The 20,105-nt window shown below is 35.3% G+C and overlaps 2 protein-coding genes across 2 annotated transcripts; both read right to left on the reverse strand.

Moving 5' to 3' along the window:
• Window positions 1–2,472: 2,472 nt before the first annotated feature.
• On the reverse strand, window positions 2,473–5,437 carry LOC135074067 (flexible cuticle protein 12-like). Its single transcript, XM_063968375.1, has 3 exons — window positions 5,327–5,437; window positions 3,608–3,729; window positions 2,473–2,713 (listed from the first exon to the last, which is right to left on the reverse strand). The coding sequence occupies exons 1-3, from the start codon at window positions 5,333–5,335 to the stop codon at window positions 2,524–2,526; spliced, it is 321 nt and encodes a 106-aa protein (XP_063824445.1). The 5' UTR covers window positions 5,336–5,437; the 3' UTR covers window positions 2,473–2,523.
• An 11,307-nt stretch (window positions 5,438–16,744) lies between these two features.
• On the reverse strand, window positions 16,745–18,182 carry LOC135074068 (flexible cuticle protein 12-like). The gene is made up of 3 exons (XM_063968376.1): window positions 18,073–18,182; window positions 17,352–17,470; window positions 16,745–17,072 (listed from the first exon to the last, which is right to left on the reverse strand). The coding sequence occupies exons 1-3, from the start codon at window positions 18,079–18,081 to the stop codon at window positions 16,880–16,882; spliced, it is 321 nt and encodes a 106-aa protein (XP_063824446.1). The 5' UTR covers window positions 18,082–18,182; the 3' UTR covers window positions 16,745–16,879.
• Between the last annotated feature and the right edge of the window lie 1,923 nt (window positions 18,183–20,105).

Consider the following 20,105-nt stretch of genomic DNA (forward strand, 5'->3'; position numbering starts at 1 on the left):
GATTTTGATTTTAAGGAAGTTACGATATCTTTTGTACGATGTAGCAGTTATTCGATTTTCCATATTTTTCTTGGCTTTAAGGTGTCACACGAGTAAATCCACTGACAGTGGCACTATCGATATCGATATTTTCGTAAATCTAGGAAATATTTAACCTATTCGGGGCACAATTTGTTGCTTGACATTTGAAGTGTTTGAATATGCAAGATTGGTTTTGGCATTAAGCTCGGATACAACATTTCTTATTAGCTTAATCCATAAAATGTTTGCCGCGAATTCTATACGTACCCAAAGATAAAAAAAAAGATGAAGTTAAACTTTTTTTTTTTTTAAACTATAAAAAATCGCTGAACATACATGAGGTAGTCCTAGTGATGATCTACCTGTGGGGTTCAACTTGACACTGTTTTTTGGAACAACCAGTATGATAAGCACACATTTCTATGATAAGTGGTCAAACTGCACTCCTACAAACTCTAAGGATTATGGATCTAAATATTTAGCATTTAAAATGGTCTAAGTGATTTTTATACAAACAGATTCGAAGGCATATTTTTTTGCCAAAAGAATCGATTTCAAACTTTATAAGTATGTAGGTACACCTAGTTATAGCAGAAGATAATTGATTTATTATGAATCAATATTTACACAGATTTTGTCAACAACTGTCTCATTATGAAAATGCACATTAGCAATGCTGATTTTTAATTATTTTGCCAAATATTGTTTTACCTTGAACTACTTGCTTCTGTTTGAGACCAAGTATGCATATGTCTTTTAAGTAAATAATATTACTTCACTTTACATTAGAATGATTGCTTTGGGCGTGTTCTAACAAAAATCTCGACTCCTTAAAATAATGTTATGAAAGATTTTTGTGGATAATGTTTTATTAATTCTTTCACATGATACGTAATCGAAGCAATAGGTGCAGGACTTTTTGTTGTTTGCTTATTGCTTAGGTAGGACAAACTTAAAGAAGCAGCTTATCAAATCGGACACCAGGCTTTTGACCACACTGTACAAGTGTACAATCTACGTGCTTAAAGAAGAAATAATCATGTTTTAAAACGCTCCTGTCTACGAATTTTACTTAAATCTGTATAATTCCTATTAGCAGAATCATGTCATTAAATGGACACTTGACTTGTCATGAAATTCATTTTTGTGGAGTAAATGGAAACAATAGTACAAGTATTCTGTTTAAATAAAGTAACAAAAACACGAAGTAGAGCACCCTCCCCTGAGGGCTTTGCGATAAGCGCGCGTCCAGATTACATCTCCGTCAAAGACTCTTTGTACCTCACAGAGAGGTGCTAATGCACGCTGTGCTTGATACTTTCATTTACACTCTTATTTGTATTTCTATTGTTAGCCAGTACCGGATTAACCCATAAGAAAATAAGCAATTACATAAGGCATCACGTCTAGGGGGCATCAAAAAAAATTCGGCAAATAAAAACTATTTACCACGAATTAACTTAATTTTTTTTAAAGACCGATAATATGGATGGGGGCGGTAGCACAGGGCATTGCTCAGGGCATCAAGTAGTCAACTTTCAATCTGGCACTGTTGCTAGCGCAGATTAAAAAAAACTGTTAAAGAGATTTTACTGTCTCATTGCTTTTATTTAACTCCGCATTACCCGTTTTCTTTAATCAAAAAACTACTAGACTGCATCTCAGTAAACATTAGGTACGATTGCGGTTTAATACCTACTTTGTTTTGTTCGATGAAATTACCTTTTCTAGACCTAGGTTATTAATACGACTTTTATCTATTATAGACGTATTTTTAAAGTAATTTTATAGACGGATGTTTTATTGAGACTATTACATATTAAACGAAATTTAAACTCTGCCGGCTCTTTAGTACCAGTAATCTGGTTCCAAACACTATTGATATTAATATAATTTAGTCTTAAGATTCTATAGTGTATGTCAATATTGATTTACAGTTTTTATTAAAACACTTTAGCGTTGAACTATTGACCTTTGCTCGATGAAATGGCAGCTGTTCGATAATAGTAGGTATTGTTTAATAATGTCACCGACACACGAGTGGCTTAAGGCAGTCATCAACAAGTGTCGCGATTGTATTGTATTCACATTATTTATATGCCCAAAAATTAAAACATAATTTACTTAATGCACAAATGTGATACTTGATAGAATAGCTTGGATAAGTCTTTCCACACAATGTTCAAGGCAAGCCTTTAAGGCCTGTGAGTTGAATCAATAGCTAAGTAAGTATGGACTCTCCCGTGTTCAAGGCTCTGAAAACTATTTTCAGGTAGTGTTTTAACAGTAGAGTAGATGTGGATTAAGAAGATCGAAAAGAATGAATTTCGTTTTTCTTTCCAATTAAACTTTGACAAACTTTCAGTGTTGTGACCTCAGAAATTAAAACCCAAGCGACAGAAATAGAAAAAGGTTCTCAATGTAGATAGAGGAGAAAATCAAAATCGGTAGTTCTAAATCAAAAACGTTTAATCACTAGCAGGTCGGGTGGTGGGACTAGATTCAAGCCTGGGGGATATGGGCTCCCTGGGGCTGGAAGCCGTTCTCGTTGGCGATGTAGTTGACGGTGTAGACGACGCCATCGGGACCGGTGTAGGAGAACTGACCGCGGACCTCGATGGCCTCGTTCTCAGTGCCGACGTTCTTCAGCTGACCCTGTTCCTGGGCGGACTTGCCGTCGCTGGTCTCCACACTGCAAACAAGCCAGATGTTAGTCACGTTGAAGTAAAAGAAGCAGGAAACTGAATGCGATGTACAGAATCAACTGAATAAGCTGAATATTCGATGTACAGCATTTAATGAGCTGCTTGCAGCCATTTCAAGTAGGTAGAAGACATCGCACCCTTAATAATATATGGGCACACCTCTTCTAGGTCTCTTCTCTTTGAATCTTTCAAAGGACATAAGTACGAGTCATGATTATAATCGGAATATTAATAAGTACATCAATGCGTTATCAAAAAAATAACCTATGACCGTGATGTTTCTTCATATGTCAATTGACCAAGAGACGTCTCTCGCAAAATCCAAGCGAAATATCAAGCGATTACTTGCCGCAAAGTTGAAAGTTCAGCTGTGAATCTGCATTCACCTTCGGTATCGATTTGAATTGGCGATGCTATTAGTGATTTGACGATAACTAATTCATAATGACATTTTAACGTTTCTCAACACACGAATTAAAAAATATTCGTCAAAATCGTTGTTAGCATAGACAATAAAGTTAAATTTAACATTATAATTGATAGAAGTCACGAAGAACAAAGCGGACCTCAACAGTAGGGACGTACAACTGAAGAATGCTACCTTACAAGTTTTATTTGTATTTGATGGTGTCAATTCGTATAAATTGACTAATATTACTCAAATCAAAAACCTGTTCCACTTTCTTTACTTCACAAGAAATGAAAACTAAATTAATATCATGAAATAATTAATTTGATCAATTAGTCCAAATAGTGAACTGTTACGAAACAACAACTGTTGTGATAACAATGGAAGAGTTTTCTTCTTCGTCCAGCATTTGTTACAGTACTTTCTTCACTACAAAATAAAGGCTATCAACTACACCGATGATGGTACTTACGCGTAGTTGTATCCCTCAACTCCGATGTTGTCGTTGTCGTAGCGAAGAACGACGGCGTCCTTGGAGTCCTGGGAGACGGGGATGGCGGCGGCGACGGCCACGAAGAGGGCGAATGCGACGAACTGTGGGCGAGAGGACACGTCAGCTTGGAGGTATGCTTACGCCCGTATTCACAAACATTACTATGAGGTCTCACAGTGCGCGTGGACGCACGGGGTGACACACGAACCAATCACAGAGCTCTATTCAACGATCTGCGTTCGATTGGCTGCTTCACTTAAGCAAGCATCGTTTGTGAATGAGGGCGTTATCCCATATCCCATCAATCCCCAAGACTCGCATAATAATATGACCGCGTAACAATATAATTGATTAGGTACATAGTTGTTGCAATTCACGAAGGTGAGTGATCTTTATATGTATGGTGGTGCTACTGTTCGTTTTTCAAAAGTTTTGATAGACATTACACTATTGTTATGTGCATGTACACGTACACGCACAAGTAAAGCTCACTCGCCTTCGTGAGTTGCAAGAACTATATTTAATGGCTAGATTCACTGCGCTTTAAGGGTTGAGCATTTGACACTGTCTTGCGTTCTGCGGTCCGTCAAGTCACTTGAATCGCACACTTGTTAGTTTGCGTTCTTTGCTCATGCCAGCACTGCTAGATTGCATCAATACAAAATGTATAGAGAGACAGCATCTAGTATGACAAATCCTTTAACGATAGGTGGTATAGACCCCACTTCAATGAAGGCTACCGTATTTGAGCTCGTCAGTAGGCGCCTTAAAATAGGTCCTGTCACTTGTTAGGCTAAGGCAGTGATGCCAACTGGTGAGCGCTGAAGCGGTAGGATGACTATCGTATTTGCACTCACTAGGGTGGCGCCACTGTGAGTAAAATCCTGTATCACTTTAAGACTCACTAGTGGTGCCAGCTGTAGAGCACAAAAACGGTAGCCCTCATTTGAACTTTATGATGTAAGAATACGGTTGAAATCCAATGAAAATATTTTTTCTATGATTCCTACTTTTGTTTGAATTGAGCTCTATAAACCTGTCAATATCTAAAAAAAGTGTTGTAGATTTTTTAAAAGGACAGACAAAAGATGCTTAAGAGTGGTGTCACTAGTTTAAAATTCAAAAAATGCTACTAAACTGTGAGTCAAAATATAGCAAGCAATTATTTAAGTTAATATATTCCACATACTCGTCTGTCTGGAATGTAAAGTTCAAATCCTTTTGATTCGTTTTCCTTTTAAAACATTAAATAAAATTTAGTGGTTAAGTTTTTGAAATAAAGCCTATTTTCAACCGACTTCAAAAAAGGAGGAGGTTCTCAATTCGACCCGTATGTTTTTTTTTTAATATGCAATACTTAGAAAAAATTAAGCCATAATCCTATATTTCAATATTCGATTCATGTATAGAGTTTGCTCGGAAACAATACATGATTAGCATAATGTAGGTATTCTTATGTCAGTTCTATTTATACCCTATAAGTAAAATTTAAAGATGAATATTGGAAAAAGTAAATGTAGACGAGATCTTTCTAATTATAATAAACCATGTTTTACCATGATTGCAAAAAAATCAAACCAATTGTGAATTGAAGATTAGAAGAAAAAGCTCGAACTTTCGGATGAAATCTGAAAGCTTTGAAAGGTGAAAGCTTCAAATTTTTCCAAATTTAAAAAAAGCTTGTTTTAAGACACTTACGGATTTCATTTTTGATGTGTTTGGGTTGGTGGGTTCTTACAAGGAAGAGGCTAGACCGTCGAATGTGACGATGACAGGTCACCCGCACTTATTTATACTACGCCTCGTTTGCTAGTTTGCATATGATATTCAAACACTGTCAAGAAGCTCACTCTCATATACACTCGAGAGCATTGAAAGGTGCTGCGTGAAATGCTATCATATTTTGGAAACTATAAATGTTATAATGGAATATTAATAATTTGACATTTCGGAAAATACATTTAAACATTTTATAAAAAACTTAATGTTAATTTTTTGGCTTTATGATGTCTTGTAGACAAAAATATTTGAATTAGAAAGGTAGGAACATCATTTTTTTTAAAATCAACTTGACAGAAAATATTACTTTCAAAATTGAATTCTTAGACTAATCAATTATGATACTATTTTACAACACAATACAATAGATAACCCGGTTTCTTTGCACTTGAATGTACTCTATGCAAGTTAGTCTAATTTTGTCAACGAGAGGGACTTGACATTTTGCCGGAAATCCAGTTTTTTGAACAATGAAAATTAGGATTTTATTTATGAAATATAAAGTCCTTAGAAACATCTATTTTAAAGTTGAAGCTATAAATCAAGGGAAGGTCAAATCAATTTGAAATGAATATGGAGTTCCTGAGGATCATAAAATCAAAGAAAACAAAAGATACCATAAAATCTTTAAATAATTATGAACGGGCACGATAAGCTTTTTATTGACCGTAAGAGTATTATCTTGTCTTATCTATTGGATATTTACTGTCGTCATTTATTGTATGATAAAATCAATAACAGCGTAATTGTTCTTAAAACACGCTCTACTACCAAGAATATAAAAAAAGGTATGATCGTTTCGTGGTATTTGACACTGTTGCGAGGCATTGCAGGATCCCAAAGCGATGAGCAGAACTTTAGAGCGTTCCAAAACAAATTTTGGAGGTGCCATAATAATGTTTGGTTTCCAGTGAAGAGGTTAAAGCGTTCCAAAGTACTTTTAAAAGGATGCCAATTTGCCAAGAGTACGAAGGGGTCTATAGAAAAGTTGAATGGATTCAAAGCAAATTTTGATGGGTTACAAAGTTCATATTATGATCATATTGGATTAAAAATGTTAATAATTAATAATTATGTATTTACAAAAAAAAAGTATTTAAGTACCTATGTTTATATCCGTTGTCTAGTACCCATAGTACAGGCTTTGCTTAGTTTGGGACTAGAAGCGCAGTGTACCTAAATGGCCAAGGTTATTTATATTTAGGTATTTATAATTAGGATTATCATCATTGACATTATCATGGTTATACTACTATAGTGTATAATTAGACCGCAGTATTTCATAATGTTAAGTGTAGATGCCTGAAACCTGTAAAGATGGTACTTATATCTGTCTTGTGTTTGAATTTACTTTCTTCTCAAAACGATCAACGACGGAACCTGACATACTACGATCTTACGGAGTCTTAACTTGAATAAGTTAAATGTTGTCATTGTACTTTCGTTAAAATTACTTTTTTTTATAAAATTATCACTTCACGGGATCTTTTTTTATTTATTTATTTATTCCACACATTTACACCATCTTTACAGGTAACTTAAAACTAACCATATAGTGTCTATTTAGTTAGATCTTATAACTGATAATAATAGCCAAAGCCGTGTTGTTACTTGTTAGTGTCATCTCTGTCTACCCGTAACTACAAGTATAACTGCTAAGTTTAGGAGTGCAAAATGTGGACATTAATTATTTATGTACTGTCAACATAGATTCAAATATGTTTACACATAATACCTAATCACTTGTTTCAAGATGTTTCAATCTCCCATCAATGCTTGCAGACTCATTAATGAAGTCATTCAATCAACATAATATGATCAAACTAATTGGTCACGCCTTAATCTTTATTTGATACGATCACCGCAGATCAGCTTTGCCGTAAAATTATGAATATTGAACTTTATTCCTTTTAAACATAGAATTGCATTTGAGTTCAAGGTTTTACTTTATGGGTGATGTCCCTGATGACCTGTAGGTAATCGCCAGTACATTAATTTATTAATGCCTGTATTATTGTTGCAAAATAGTCTACATATATCATAATGTCTTACGTACCACCATTGAAGACCATGGAATACGTAGCGTGGGCAGGCCTCCTACTAGGTGGACCGACGATCTGGTAAAGGTCGCGGGAAGAACCTGGACGCGGGCAGCGCAGGACCGTTCATTATGGAAAATCTTGGGGAAGGACTTTGTCCAGCAGTGGACGTCATTTGGCTGAAACGAACGAACAAACAAACGACCCGCTATTGAACGATGTTTGTTAAAACATTAGGTATACGCCGAATAACGATTTTAACATAAATGCATAATACTTCACCGTAAACATTCTTAACCGACTGCATTTAAAACCATTACAATTAGATCAACTAATTAAATAATTAGTTCAGATCCCAAACGATCTTAAAAATATAGCCAACTTTATGACGGTCACGTCACGATTTACTCATAAACAGAACGCATATGAACACTTTAAATCGTATCAATTTATCAATTACACGCTCAATGCTACAAAAATAGGCAAAGAAGGTACGTTAGTTAGTTAGTTATTAATCTTATAGACTAAGTACTACATACCATTAAATCTGATTTTTATGTACTCGTATAATATTGGGACAATAATTAGAAGTATTTTCCCCAACAGTCAGACAGTATTGACAGTTCTAACTCCTTGCCAGACTGTTTTTTAGGGAAGCAAAGCCACGATGACCCAAACTTCATAATTTACCAACATTATATCCTATACTGGGAGCATACGCTGACAAACTTTCAGCTTTTATAAAATGACGTAGGTCTGGCGTTCACTTCACTAGCTCTTACTCTATTAGTTTTACCACTTGATGTAAGGTCCCTATCAGGAACTTACCTATGTGTACGATAATCCGTTTTAAGCGACAATAGTCTAACGGTATCGGTAGATCAATTGAGATTCAAAGAAGTGGATTTAAAAAAAGACAACAATTATTGTTAGTTTCACAGATAGAGATATTTGGCAGAAAAAACTACCGGTATGGTTAGCAACAGTCGCTGTGTAGCATGTGTCGTCTTTACTTATAAATAAGTAATACTTACTACCTATAGTATGTAGCTATCATTCTGCAATTTTTTTCCGAAACAGCTGAAACTGGTTCTTATCGCGTATCAGCATTTGTTCATACGTTAAATGTAGAGCCTACTACGGTCGACGCCATCATCATTCATAATCATCATTTCAGCCACAGGACGTCCACTGCTGAACATAGGCCTCCTTAATGACATCTATATCGCCCGAATAACGCCATTCCACAGTGTTTATTTGTGACCTCTTTGTATGGTTGTTCATCCAACATAAATGTGTATAATCTTATGTGCTGTCGACTGTACATTCAATGGCGTCTATGGAACAAAACTTCGATAGATATTCCTGAGAGAAACTGTCCAAGATTTATGTCTCATTCGAAGTGTGTTGCAAGACCTTTGACCCGCGGTCACTTAGCCACCTAGACGACTTCGCAGATTGTTAAGGCATTATTAAGTACACAACACTAGGATTAAATGAGTATGTGCCGTTTAACATAACTTTGATAAATTCTTTATATCGTCTACCTCCGTAAAAGGGCGTTAGAATGTATAAAAAGCTCAACCCAAAGCATGCACTTTAGCCAAAAGCTTTAGATCAATTCTTTTGACCACGAAATACGCGCATTCATATCCTCGCCGGCCGCATTGTCGTAATGTCTTGTTAACTTATGTATAGTTAATACCTAATACCAACAGCTTAAAATGTTTTTTTTTTCTGTCAAAACCCATACGTACACTAATTCATAGATTTAAAATAATAGAAATAAAATCCTATGTCTTTTTTCTAAGTTACCTAAAATTAACAAGTCGTATCCCATTTAAAATTTTAGTACATATATTTTCAGAGCTGAAATCAAGTTTAAAGTAAAATTTTGCTGAAACTTGAAAGTCATAAAATGTTATTATCGCTTATAACACTTTATTAGCAGCTTAAAAATAACCTACTACACCTAGCTCTACTATTACGAATGTAAACTCTTAACCGGCATAACCTCAACAAAAAGCGGCTGGAGTCACTAACACGCCACTCTTCGGCGCGACCTTGACATTCACTTTCCATCGAAAGGAAGATGAGACGCTAACGATCGGATTATTTAACCCGCTCGGAACCGGCTTGGCCGCTTTAAAAGGCCGGTTTACACGGTACGAGATTATGAGTTCACTAATAAAAAGATTACATCACATTTTGATGCGGTTATTGGGTGGCGTTGCATTGTATTTTTGTATTTATTTTGAACTTTTTTAATCTTAAAAATCATCGACAGCAATTTTGTAAGTTTTACAACTGAAGTCAGAAATTAGGTTTAAAGAATACAGAAATAAAAAATTAGAGTAAATTATTATAAAAATATATATAATATAATATAATTATTATAAAATATGTAATTACTTTATTGCTGCGTAGCCTCTTAAGAAAAACTAGTAGTAATTAATATTGATGAATTGCGTTGATTTGTTGCGGCAAGTAGATTATATTTGCGAATGCAGCACACACAACATTATTATTCTCAATTATTTCGTATTTAAACTGTTGTTGGTTTTTCTATAAATCACTGTCAAACCCAAGCCAAATCGATTTTAAACGCCTTAATTTATAAAAAAATCTTTTGTCTATAAACTTTTAAAGAGATAATAAATAAAATTATTATATCCACCTGTGGGTACAATAATTGTATGTATTGTATAGAACCCATGTCTGTCATTTATGTTTTATCATTTAACAGAACGCAATCGTCTCGTCGCGTGTAAACAGCCTATCGCCATACCAGCTCTGTCAACCTTAAATTATTTTCTGATTAGTTAATTTTATTATTAGCTGTCACTCCTAATGGCACAATGGCTGGTTTGGAACTGTGACCTTAGGCATTTCGTTAGAATATTTTTTGTAGCTTTGAACATGTAATTTGTAAATTATGAGTCGAACTTGGCGTCGGACGACGGACAGACGTGTGATGGTGCAAGGAGCTGCATCATTATTCGTTTATTAATTTAGCCAACACTAAGTAGTTTTTTGTAACTAGAGATAAACGTTCTATCATATTCCCCAAAATGAATGAGTTCCTTACACGCAGGAAGTATACGTAACAATATCTTTGAAGTTCAGTTTTAGCTGTTAAATATAAATCTATGGAACTCCAAAACATTTATCTTCTAATATTCAACAATAAAATTTTTATGTAGAGCTGATCTCTAACTTTAAAAACTTTTTGTGTGATATTTGTGAATAATGTATCAATCTTAATTTTAATAAACCCGCAACCAAGTGGTTAATTTAAATGTCAGGAGCTTCATTCTAAGAATTTACAAAACTTGCATTTTGTGGTTAGAACCTACGCAATAACCAAGCATGACGGCAGGGGAGATTCCATCAATAATAACTATAAATCACTTTATTACCTTGTTTATTAAATCGTTGCATTTTTTGCCGCCCTCGAAGGTGCAATCAAACACCTCGTATGCAAATTAAATTATTTTTTATCAATCAACAGACATTTAAATAAACTATACTAACCCTGATTTGTTGTGACGGGCAAAAACAGTGGAATTCAAATTGAAGTCTCGCGAGCTTCCGGCGCCATTGGTCTCAAGATGATCTTTAATAGCACCGCGATGATAATTTTATTAACACCAATTAACAATGACATATTAATGGCCATTGCAAAATGTTAAAATTTGAATAATACAAATTCCTTGATTCATTTTATTATATTTTCACTATTATCGTACGTTTAAAAAAAGTAAGCAGTTAACCCATCTGAATATTGGTGTCAAGATGACACCAAGTACTCGTGCATTTCTCGTAATCGTAGTAAAATCTTGTAGCTGTCATATCACACTATCATTTATCAGTCAGTTAAATGTCACTGCTTGCACCGGCCGCGGATGTGTATCAACGTGTATAAGGCTGAGGCTACACCACTCTCTTCGCTTTAGTGTTAACGTGACACACTTCTGATTTTCTGTGATATTGTCACGGTGCAAGGCACAGCAATGCCATGCAGGAAGATGAGCGTGCATGACAAACCAACTTCGTATATCGTTACCTAAAAAATCGTTGATTTGACATACAAAACGTCTCAACAAACAAGCAATATATCTAAGTGTACCAAAAAAGTCCCCAAGTCATCATTATCAATTCACCTTTTTCTGTTTTCATAGCGTGTTAATCTGTCACACTGAATATTTCGACAATAATAAATATAAATTCAATAACTTATATTATGGCCTGGCTCATGCGCGTGCGCCGTTTCGTGTGACCGACTCCTTATGTTAGGCCTATTGACATTAGACAGAGCATTATTTCATTACGTAACTTAGGGATTGCCTTATATTGGATTGTAACTTATGTGATCAATTTTATTTATCTATCTATCGGTTAGATATTTCCATTGCATCTGCATAATTTGAAAGCCTAAGGCTGTGTAGGTAGCACCATCTTACTTTAACAGTAACTACTAACCGGTGTTTTTTGTATGGAATTTGACAGATTTTTGACGTCTGTTACAGTTAGGGTGAGTTGCACCACGTAACTTTGACGGTAACTATGACGATAACCGGTGCTTTTTATATGGAGATTGACAGATTTTTGACGTTTGTCAAAGTTAAAGTAAGATGGTGCAATGCAGCCTAAGATTAGGGTTTACATAAAAGTTTATCCTATTTTTCATTTCTCTAGACTTTGGACACACAAAGACGGTTCAAAATGTAAGTTAAGGAAAACATTCGTAAAAATATTTACATTCCTGCATAAATTATAAACCGCCTTCAGACTGACAAGTCAATTTGGGATACTATTTTAGTGATCGCGCACCTTTGGAAGATTTATAAGTGCAACCTGCAATTATCAAGCTTGTAAGAATTGAATTATTAATGTTGTTGAGATAGCAGGAAAATTCCGCTAAAGCCTTACTTTGTTAGTAAAAAATAACGTAAAATATCCTACCTATCGTACTTGCGAATAATAAAAAAAGGGCAAAGCCATTTCTCATCCCACACCACGATGCGCGCGCGCAACTCACTTTCGTCGTATCGTGACGTCACCCGCCCACCTGAATCAGGCAGGATTACGCAACGGGGTCAAGGGCGGAAGGTCCGCATTTTTCAACAGGTTTACAAACACTCGTTACGCGCTAAAGAGCTTTATTGTCAGGCAGGTGACAGCGGTGAACTTTGCCTGCTGGTTGGGAAAGTTCTTCGTATTTACTAGCTGTAACCCTGGTTTCGGTTTTAAAACCCAAAAAAAAGTACTTTTTTAAAGCCTACTTGCAAAAAATAAATGAGTTTTATGAGTATTGAATGTTTTTTTATGAGTTTTTCACCCGCGTGAATTTCAGTTGTCATAAAAAAACTTTATGGCCAGTGATACCGGGATAAAAACTATAGTATGTTTTTACCTGGGTCTCATCACAATTTCAACACCGAATGTCTGTCAAACTCCATTAGTTGCTTAATTTTTGCATGATAGAGAAATAAACATTCACTCATCCTAAGTATAGTAATATACACTCCTGTTTACATTATGATAAAATCAATAATGAAGAAAAATACTACAAGTACACTCTTATTTATAGCATTGATCAAAAATGTATGAGCTTAGCTAAAACCTTTCTTTTCAGTTTCATAACATCTTCGTGACCTAGTAGTTACGAAATTGAACTCTCTCACTTCAGAGACCCTAGATCTAATTCCCAGGTGATACAATAGGAAAGACAGCTTCCAGTTTGACGTTTGATTACACTTCAATCACGTTATTATGCTTCCACAAACAAGTAGAGCTTGCCGAAGATTAATAACAAGCCACCTAATTACTCTGCTCTATTGCTTTGGGCTGATGTCGTATTGAGAAATGACAGTCACTGTTATAATTGCATAAATTACACACAATACAATCATATGTTGCACAGTTGAATCAATTTTAATTGCCATCCTTTGACGGCTGCATTTAGAAAGGTGACAGTCAATAAGCTTCTTAGGGTTGACACATTGTAGTAAAAATATTAGACTGTTTTTACTCATCATTGAATTTCGCCGTTCTGACTTTTGCTCTAACTTGCCGTTTTAATGGTTCACGATAATTTACGAAATTATGTTCCAATGGCCAAAACCCTTAATTTCAATATTTTAAAGTTGCACGGTAAATTTGAATTTAATTTTTAAATGTAGGTAGTTAAATAAAAATAATCGCAACGTAAAAGCTCTAAACAGTTCTTTAGATCAAGGACTATTTTTTGCGGAAACATTTAAGCCCCGACTTCTGATCTTAGAGTAGAGACAGTACCTACCTATTAGTAAAAAAAATGAATACGATAAATAAATAGCCTAAACTCGGCGTATCAACCCTAGGCGCGTGAGAAGCCTTAGACCTCAGTTACGTAACAAGGTGAAGGTCACTGGGTAGCGGCGAAAGGTCAAGCGATTGCGAATATCGACGGCTAGTTCACTGCTCGCTTCTGGGTTGACTGCGAGTAAGAGTAAGCGTGTCAACTGGAGAAAGGACGTCATTTTACATTTAATGCGTTATATTTATTTTCCAGTCCATTCATTGTCATACAAAAGTGGCAATTGAGAAAATACTGATTCCTCTTCACTCTTGATTGCACCAGTTTAATCGCCTATTTTTAGCAAACTTTATACCCTTTTTATAAGCGAATAAAGAATTTGAATTTGAACTTAAAAGAGGTCCCCGTCTTCTAGCGACTTATGCCCGTTTTCACCGTCAATCCCTTATTTTTAAGTGTATGGTTCCACATACAGGCATTTTGTTGTCATAGGGGTCACTTAAAAATTAGGGATTGATGATGAAAACGAGCATTAGCCTATTTTTACCTTGGTCCATGGGCCAAGTCACCGGTTTAGATATTTTTTCTTCCAGCAACTGGGCATACTGTAAGATTCTAGAATAGATTTTTGTTGATTCGGACCAAGCTAAAAGTAGGCCAAGTCGCCGAAAGACTTCTGTGTAGGTTATGTAGGGACTGTACGTCATATCGGTCCACGGTGACTTGCAGTGTTTTAACTGACACGATAGAATAAAAAGATAAAGCTATTATGTTTAGTATAACGTTTTAGTGTTAATTGGAAGAACTACAGAACATTTTAAACTTTGTATTTCTAAAGTCTTCTATATTTTTTTCTACATCACATCGTTCAGTTCTAATTAACACCGACCAAATCTATTTTGTTTCACGAATGTTATTTCAACGATGATTAATAAAATGACGGTAAGACATTAACGTAAGATGTTCTGTCGCCTTGACTCCGCAGAACTTAGCACATCAAGAAATTTTACAGTCGCATTTTAACGAACGTCTTGATCTTGACCTTTTCGTGTTTGAATTTGAAGACGCTGGAAAACAATAGTTTTTATATCCTGTACTAACGACAGCTTGTTTACAAACTAGAATTTAAAAAAAAAGGTTTTAATGCTCACAGAGCCGCCCGTGGTCTCAGATAATTGAATTTATTGTGTTCGCGAAAGTTGAAGTGTTACAAATGATAGAGCGGTCACATTTTGACCCATGTCAGATTCTGTAACCATTTCCATGTGGTCCGTCTCTCTGTAAAGTAAGTATTCATGCAATCTATGAACTGGCGGCCGATAGGGCAGCAAGGTTCTGGAGTGGAGGCCACGTACCGGAAAACGCGTGGGACGTCCACCCACAAGGTGGACCGACGACCTGATAAAGGTAGCACAGTAAGGCGATGGATGCAGGACACTACTAACCTTGCGATTTGGAAGTCATTGGGGGAGGCCTATGTTCAGCAGTGGACGTCATATGGCTGAAACGATGATGATGATGAATCTATAAACAGGTTGAATGGAATATTTATGAAACCTGAAAACATAAGATTGTCCGTCGATAATGCCAACGAAATTGAAAACAGGAATCATTGATTTTACAGCATGACATTTATCTCTTGAAAATGCAGTAAAGCATCATCCTCAAAAATAAATTATTTTGTACAAAATGGAATGCATGTGTTAGGAGCCTGGGGCAATCGCTACTTAGCCGACCGTAAAGTATCCGATGTTCGTAAATTAACACCTGGGGTCACGAGCGACATTAGAAGCTCCTAGTAATAATAATGACTCCGGCATCATGCTGATCTTGAATCTAAGATGACCTACTCGTAGAATATTAAATTACAAATTATAAAAAAACTTGATCTTATAAAAATAAAAAATCGCATGCATTAACCTTTTTTTATTATTTCCAATTGACACGTTTATATTAAGACTTATCTTCACTCAGCCCTGAAAATGAAATATGAACTTTTTTTACTCAATACACTTACCTATGTGATATTTTAAAAAAATTTGGGCATTAAATTAGTGAACTGGATATTGTCACTGATCAAATCCAAAGCGTTTTTTTTTTATGCATGACAAGGCAGGTATTTGACCACAATCGCACCTGATTAAAGTTTTGATTTTGGTTCATATACCCTCCCTTACGTACACTAGTAGGTAGTAGGTCTATCGACCTTTCTCCTCATTCACTGGTGTAGTTCAGCTTTAGTTTCATAAGTGTGTTCATTCCATTTGCCATATTGTAATGCATATTGCGCATCAATACTGCAACGTTCCCAAGCTCCGTCATCGCCTCAAATAGGTAAACCACAAAAATTAGGATTCCAAGGACAGTGAGAATAGCGACTTTAAAATTAAAATGAGATGGGTGACAGACGAGCATCCCACAGCGGAGGTCAGACGAGCTGTGAATTACCATACGAATTATCATTTATATGTGTAAAGTGGATATAAATCCACTCAACCCATTATGGGATACATTCCTGATTTCGTAACTTCAAATGATATCATTGTCGTTGATATTATGACGAAATTCATTATCCAGTTTTATCATCATTTATTACTACATCTTCGATTTTATCTCAAACTTAAAGATTTTAAATTCCTTTTCATATGTTGATGAGTGTCTATTATCTAATTTGTATTCCATATCAGGCAAGTCAGATCATTATCAGGAGGTTGCGGCGCGTATCTATATTTATCTAAGGCATCTCACGAGCAGTCGAGGCATTCCAAAGACCTTTTAACTATGACATCTTCGATTTCATGTTAATTTTGTAATCTAAATATATCGTAAGCCTTTTAGAGGAGCTTGTTGCTTAAGGTTTAGTGGAATGTTTCGGATTTTATAGATGAGTTTCTAGAAATCACTTTGTCATTTTACTTTTGATCTAAATACAAAAATCGCTATGCTAATCCCATGTAGGTATTGGTTATGGAAAATGTAGGAATGAAACAACAGAAATAATTACTAAAACTTAAAATGTTTTATTAACAACGGATCGTATCACAGATCGCTTGGGCGTCTTAACAAGGGGAAAAGAAAGGGAATGGGAAGTTGAGTATTTTTGGACTAGATGTGTGGGGCTAGAGGGGTAATTTAAGGGGCAACGGGGAGGTGGGCACCCTGGGGCTGGAAGCCGTTCTCGTTGGCGACGTAGGTGACGGTGTAGACGACGCCGTCGGCACCGGTGTAGGAGAACTGGCCGCGGACCTCGATGGCCTCGTTCTCACTGCCAGCGTTCTTCAGCTGACCCTGCTCCTGGGCGCTGATGCCGTTGGAGGTCTCGTATCTGTTAGAATAATATTAAATATTAATAACGTGCTATTGTAGTAATATTATACTAGAGCGTTAACAATTGACGTGAAAGCTAATAAACTGATCTGATTAATAAAGGTATTACAACAAAAAATGACGATAATTTATTACATGATTAACTAAAAATAGGAATACTGTAATTTGGGAGAAAAATATTTAAAAATTCAATTCGGTGATTTGGTCTGTGGACCAAGATGGGTCAAGCCACTGGAAGATTCGTTAAATCTGCTCTTAGCTGAATTTTTACACTTACCCATAGCTGTATCCATCGACACCGATGTTGTCGACGTCTTGCTTGAGGATCTGCGCATCGGCGTCGGGGCCAGCTGGGGCGGCGACGGCGGCGGCCACGAAGAGAGCGAGGACGATGAACTGCAACAGAACAGACGGTGATAAAAACAAATAAACAAATGGATGTCGACAATACTGAATCGAACAGTAGAGAACAATTAGTAGCAAACAAGGTATGATAGATGATAATTAGATTGAAAAATACCGATATTTTAATATAATTACATCAAGCTGTAGGAAGATAGCGAGTTAAAATATTACAGATACATGAATATTATAAATTAACTGTTAACAAGCGGGATTGGACGATAAGTCTGTTTAAGAAGAGACTTGTTGGATAGTTAATTTAAAGAGTATGAACATCAATAATAAAGTTATAAGAATATTTAGAATTATACAGTAAATAATTAGATTATAGAGATGAGAGATAAGTATATTATTGTACAGCTGGGAGACAGTTAATCAATGCTGAACTGAAATTGATTAAAAATTGATATTAAACACATGTTAATCCAAACCGCAAATGTAATTGAGAATTAGATGAAGGCACAAAACACAAGTGATTATTTGAATATCTTTCCGATGACCCAAATGAAGATTTGTTAATGAGAAGACGAGCTGATGGAAATCCTTCGAGATGAGCCGCGAGATTCCGAAGTTCACAATCCAATGCACGAACGTACCGATTTCATTTTTGTGGTTGGTTTTGGTTGGTTTGTGTCTGGGATGAAGTCAATCGAGCGACTGATGCCTTGTCGTTGCGCCGGAGCGTATTTATACGGTGCGCGCGCGCAAGGACGCGACATTTGAACTCGAACATCTTCGGCCGGGCCGGGTAAAGGTTCGCTGTGACATGTCCGGTTGGTGGGTTTATGATCTTTACTATTATTGAGGTCACCTTACCTAATACACTAAACATTTGGTTTTGAACGATCTGGACCGGTTGGAATTGGTGGCATTTCACAAAACATTATTTCTTTTTGAAAAAAAAAGATTCCGACGAGTAGAATTTATAATAAATATTTCAAAATACTATTCTTAAATAATTTACAAAAATAGGATATCAATATTTATAAGACGCCCTATTGATGGAATTGAGGTCAAGGGCCACAAAGCTTTTTGAATAAAAATATTTGTGTTTGGACCTAATTGCCGACTTTGAACTAATCTTAAACGTATTAAAATCTCATTATACCATGCTTTATAAACGTATAGCTATAAATGATGATTGATTTTCTTAAATTAAAATCAAAGTTCCGAGTAACATTTTTCAGAATTAATTAATATTGTATTTAGTCAATCAGTTATAGCTTTTAATGAAGCTTTGCACTTTTCTTGCAATGTTATAAGTTATAACTTCAGTGCTTGTCTACTCTCACAAAATCTTAATTAATGTTTGACATTTTCGGAGCAATTAATAATTAAATTATTGATTAGGAATGAAATGGATATTGTATTACAAAATTTTATTCAAGGGGTTCATGGTGATAGGTAGGTACTTGGTGATGATGAGAGTGATTTAGACAAATCAAAAGTCAAATTAGCTTACTAATATTATAAATGCAAAGTTAAAAGTTTGTGTGGATATCTGGATGTTTCAGAATCAGAATCAGAATCAGAATTTTATTTGCGTAAAAACATGGTATATAAAGATGTTACATGGTATATATAGAATTCAGTAGTGCACATGTTTCGCCATTACAAATAGCATGCAAAATTACATTTCAGTCAGTTAATTAATTATTTATATTATAATAAGTATAGCAATTTAATTTTACATACATTAATATTAGGTTTTGATGTCAATAAAATCTTTAATGTCATATATTCTTTTGTCAATAAGCCATTTATATAATTTTGATTTGAATTGGTTAATATTTAATTGTTTAATGTCATTAGGGATATTATTATATATCTTTGTACACATTGTTAGGCAACTTTTAATGTATTTGGCTGACCTTGGAATAATGTCTAACACAAGTCTGTTAGGATCCCGTTTCAGTCTTGTGTTCCTGTCACTTGCTTTCATAAATAGGTTGATATTTCTCTTCACAAAACAGCCTATTTCAAAAACATACAGTGCCGGCAGCGGGAGTAAGTTTAAATTTACAAAAACTGTTCGACAGGACGTACCGGGCGGCAATCCACAGATAGCTCGGATACACTTTTTTTGAGCTATAAACGCATTTTGTCTATTTGCGCTATTCCCCCACATAATTATCCCATAACGCAAAATGGAAGCTATATATGCGTGGTATGTAGTGAGAGCCGTTTGTAAGTTTGTCACCTTCCTGATTTTGTTAAGGGCATAGACAAAGCTATTTATACGATTGCACAAAGTATCTATATGCAATTCCCAGTTTAAGTTTTGGTCTATGACTACTCCCAAAAATTTGGTGGACGTTATTTCCTTTATTTTGTCAATATTCAGTTTAAAATTGGACTGATTATGATTGGATTGATTAAATTGGATAAAATGTGATTTATTAAGATTTAATTTTAAATTATTTATATCTAGCCATTTAATAACGTTGTCGATTGTTTTATTTATGTCAATTTCATGGTCACGTATAGATTTATTTTCAGATGTCACGATAATAGATACGTCATCGGCGAATAAGATGCATTTATGATTTGTCACTACCGTCATGTCGTTAATATATAAAATAAACAAAAGAGGCCCTAGGACACTTCCTTGAGGGATACCACACTCAAC

Source organism: Ostrinia nubilalis, chromosome 8, assembly GCF_963855985.1.
Source record: "Ostrinia nubilalis chromosome 8, ilOstNubi1.1, whole genome shotgun sequence".
NCBI classification, from domain to species: Eukaryota; Metazoa; Arthropoda; class Insecta; order Lepidoptera; family Crambidae; genus Ostrinia; species Ostrinia nubilalis.

Excerpts from the sequence above, each read along its gene's own strand:
- LOC135074068 (XM_063968376.1), bottom strand. Across the intron at positions 17,073-17,351 it reads GTCGATGGATACAGCTATGG|ATACGAGACCTCCAACGGCA; the intron begins GTAAGTGTAAAA and ends TTATTCTAACAG.
- LOC135074067 (XM_063968375.1), bottom strand. Across the intron at positions 2,714-3,607 it reads GTTGAGGGATACAACTACGC|TGTGGAGACCAGCGACGGCA; the intron begins GTAAGTACCATC and ends GCTTGTTTGCAG.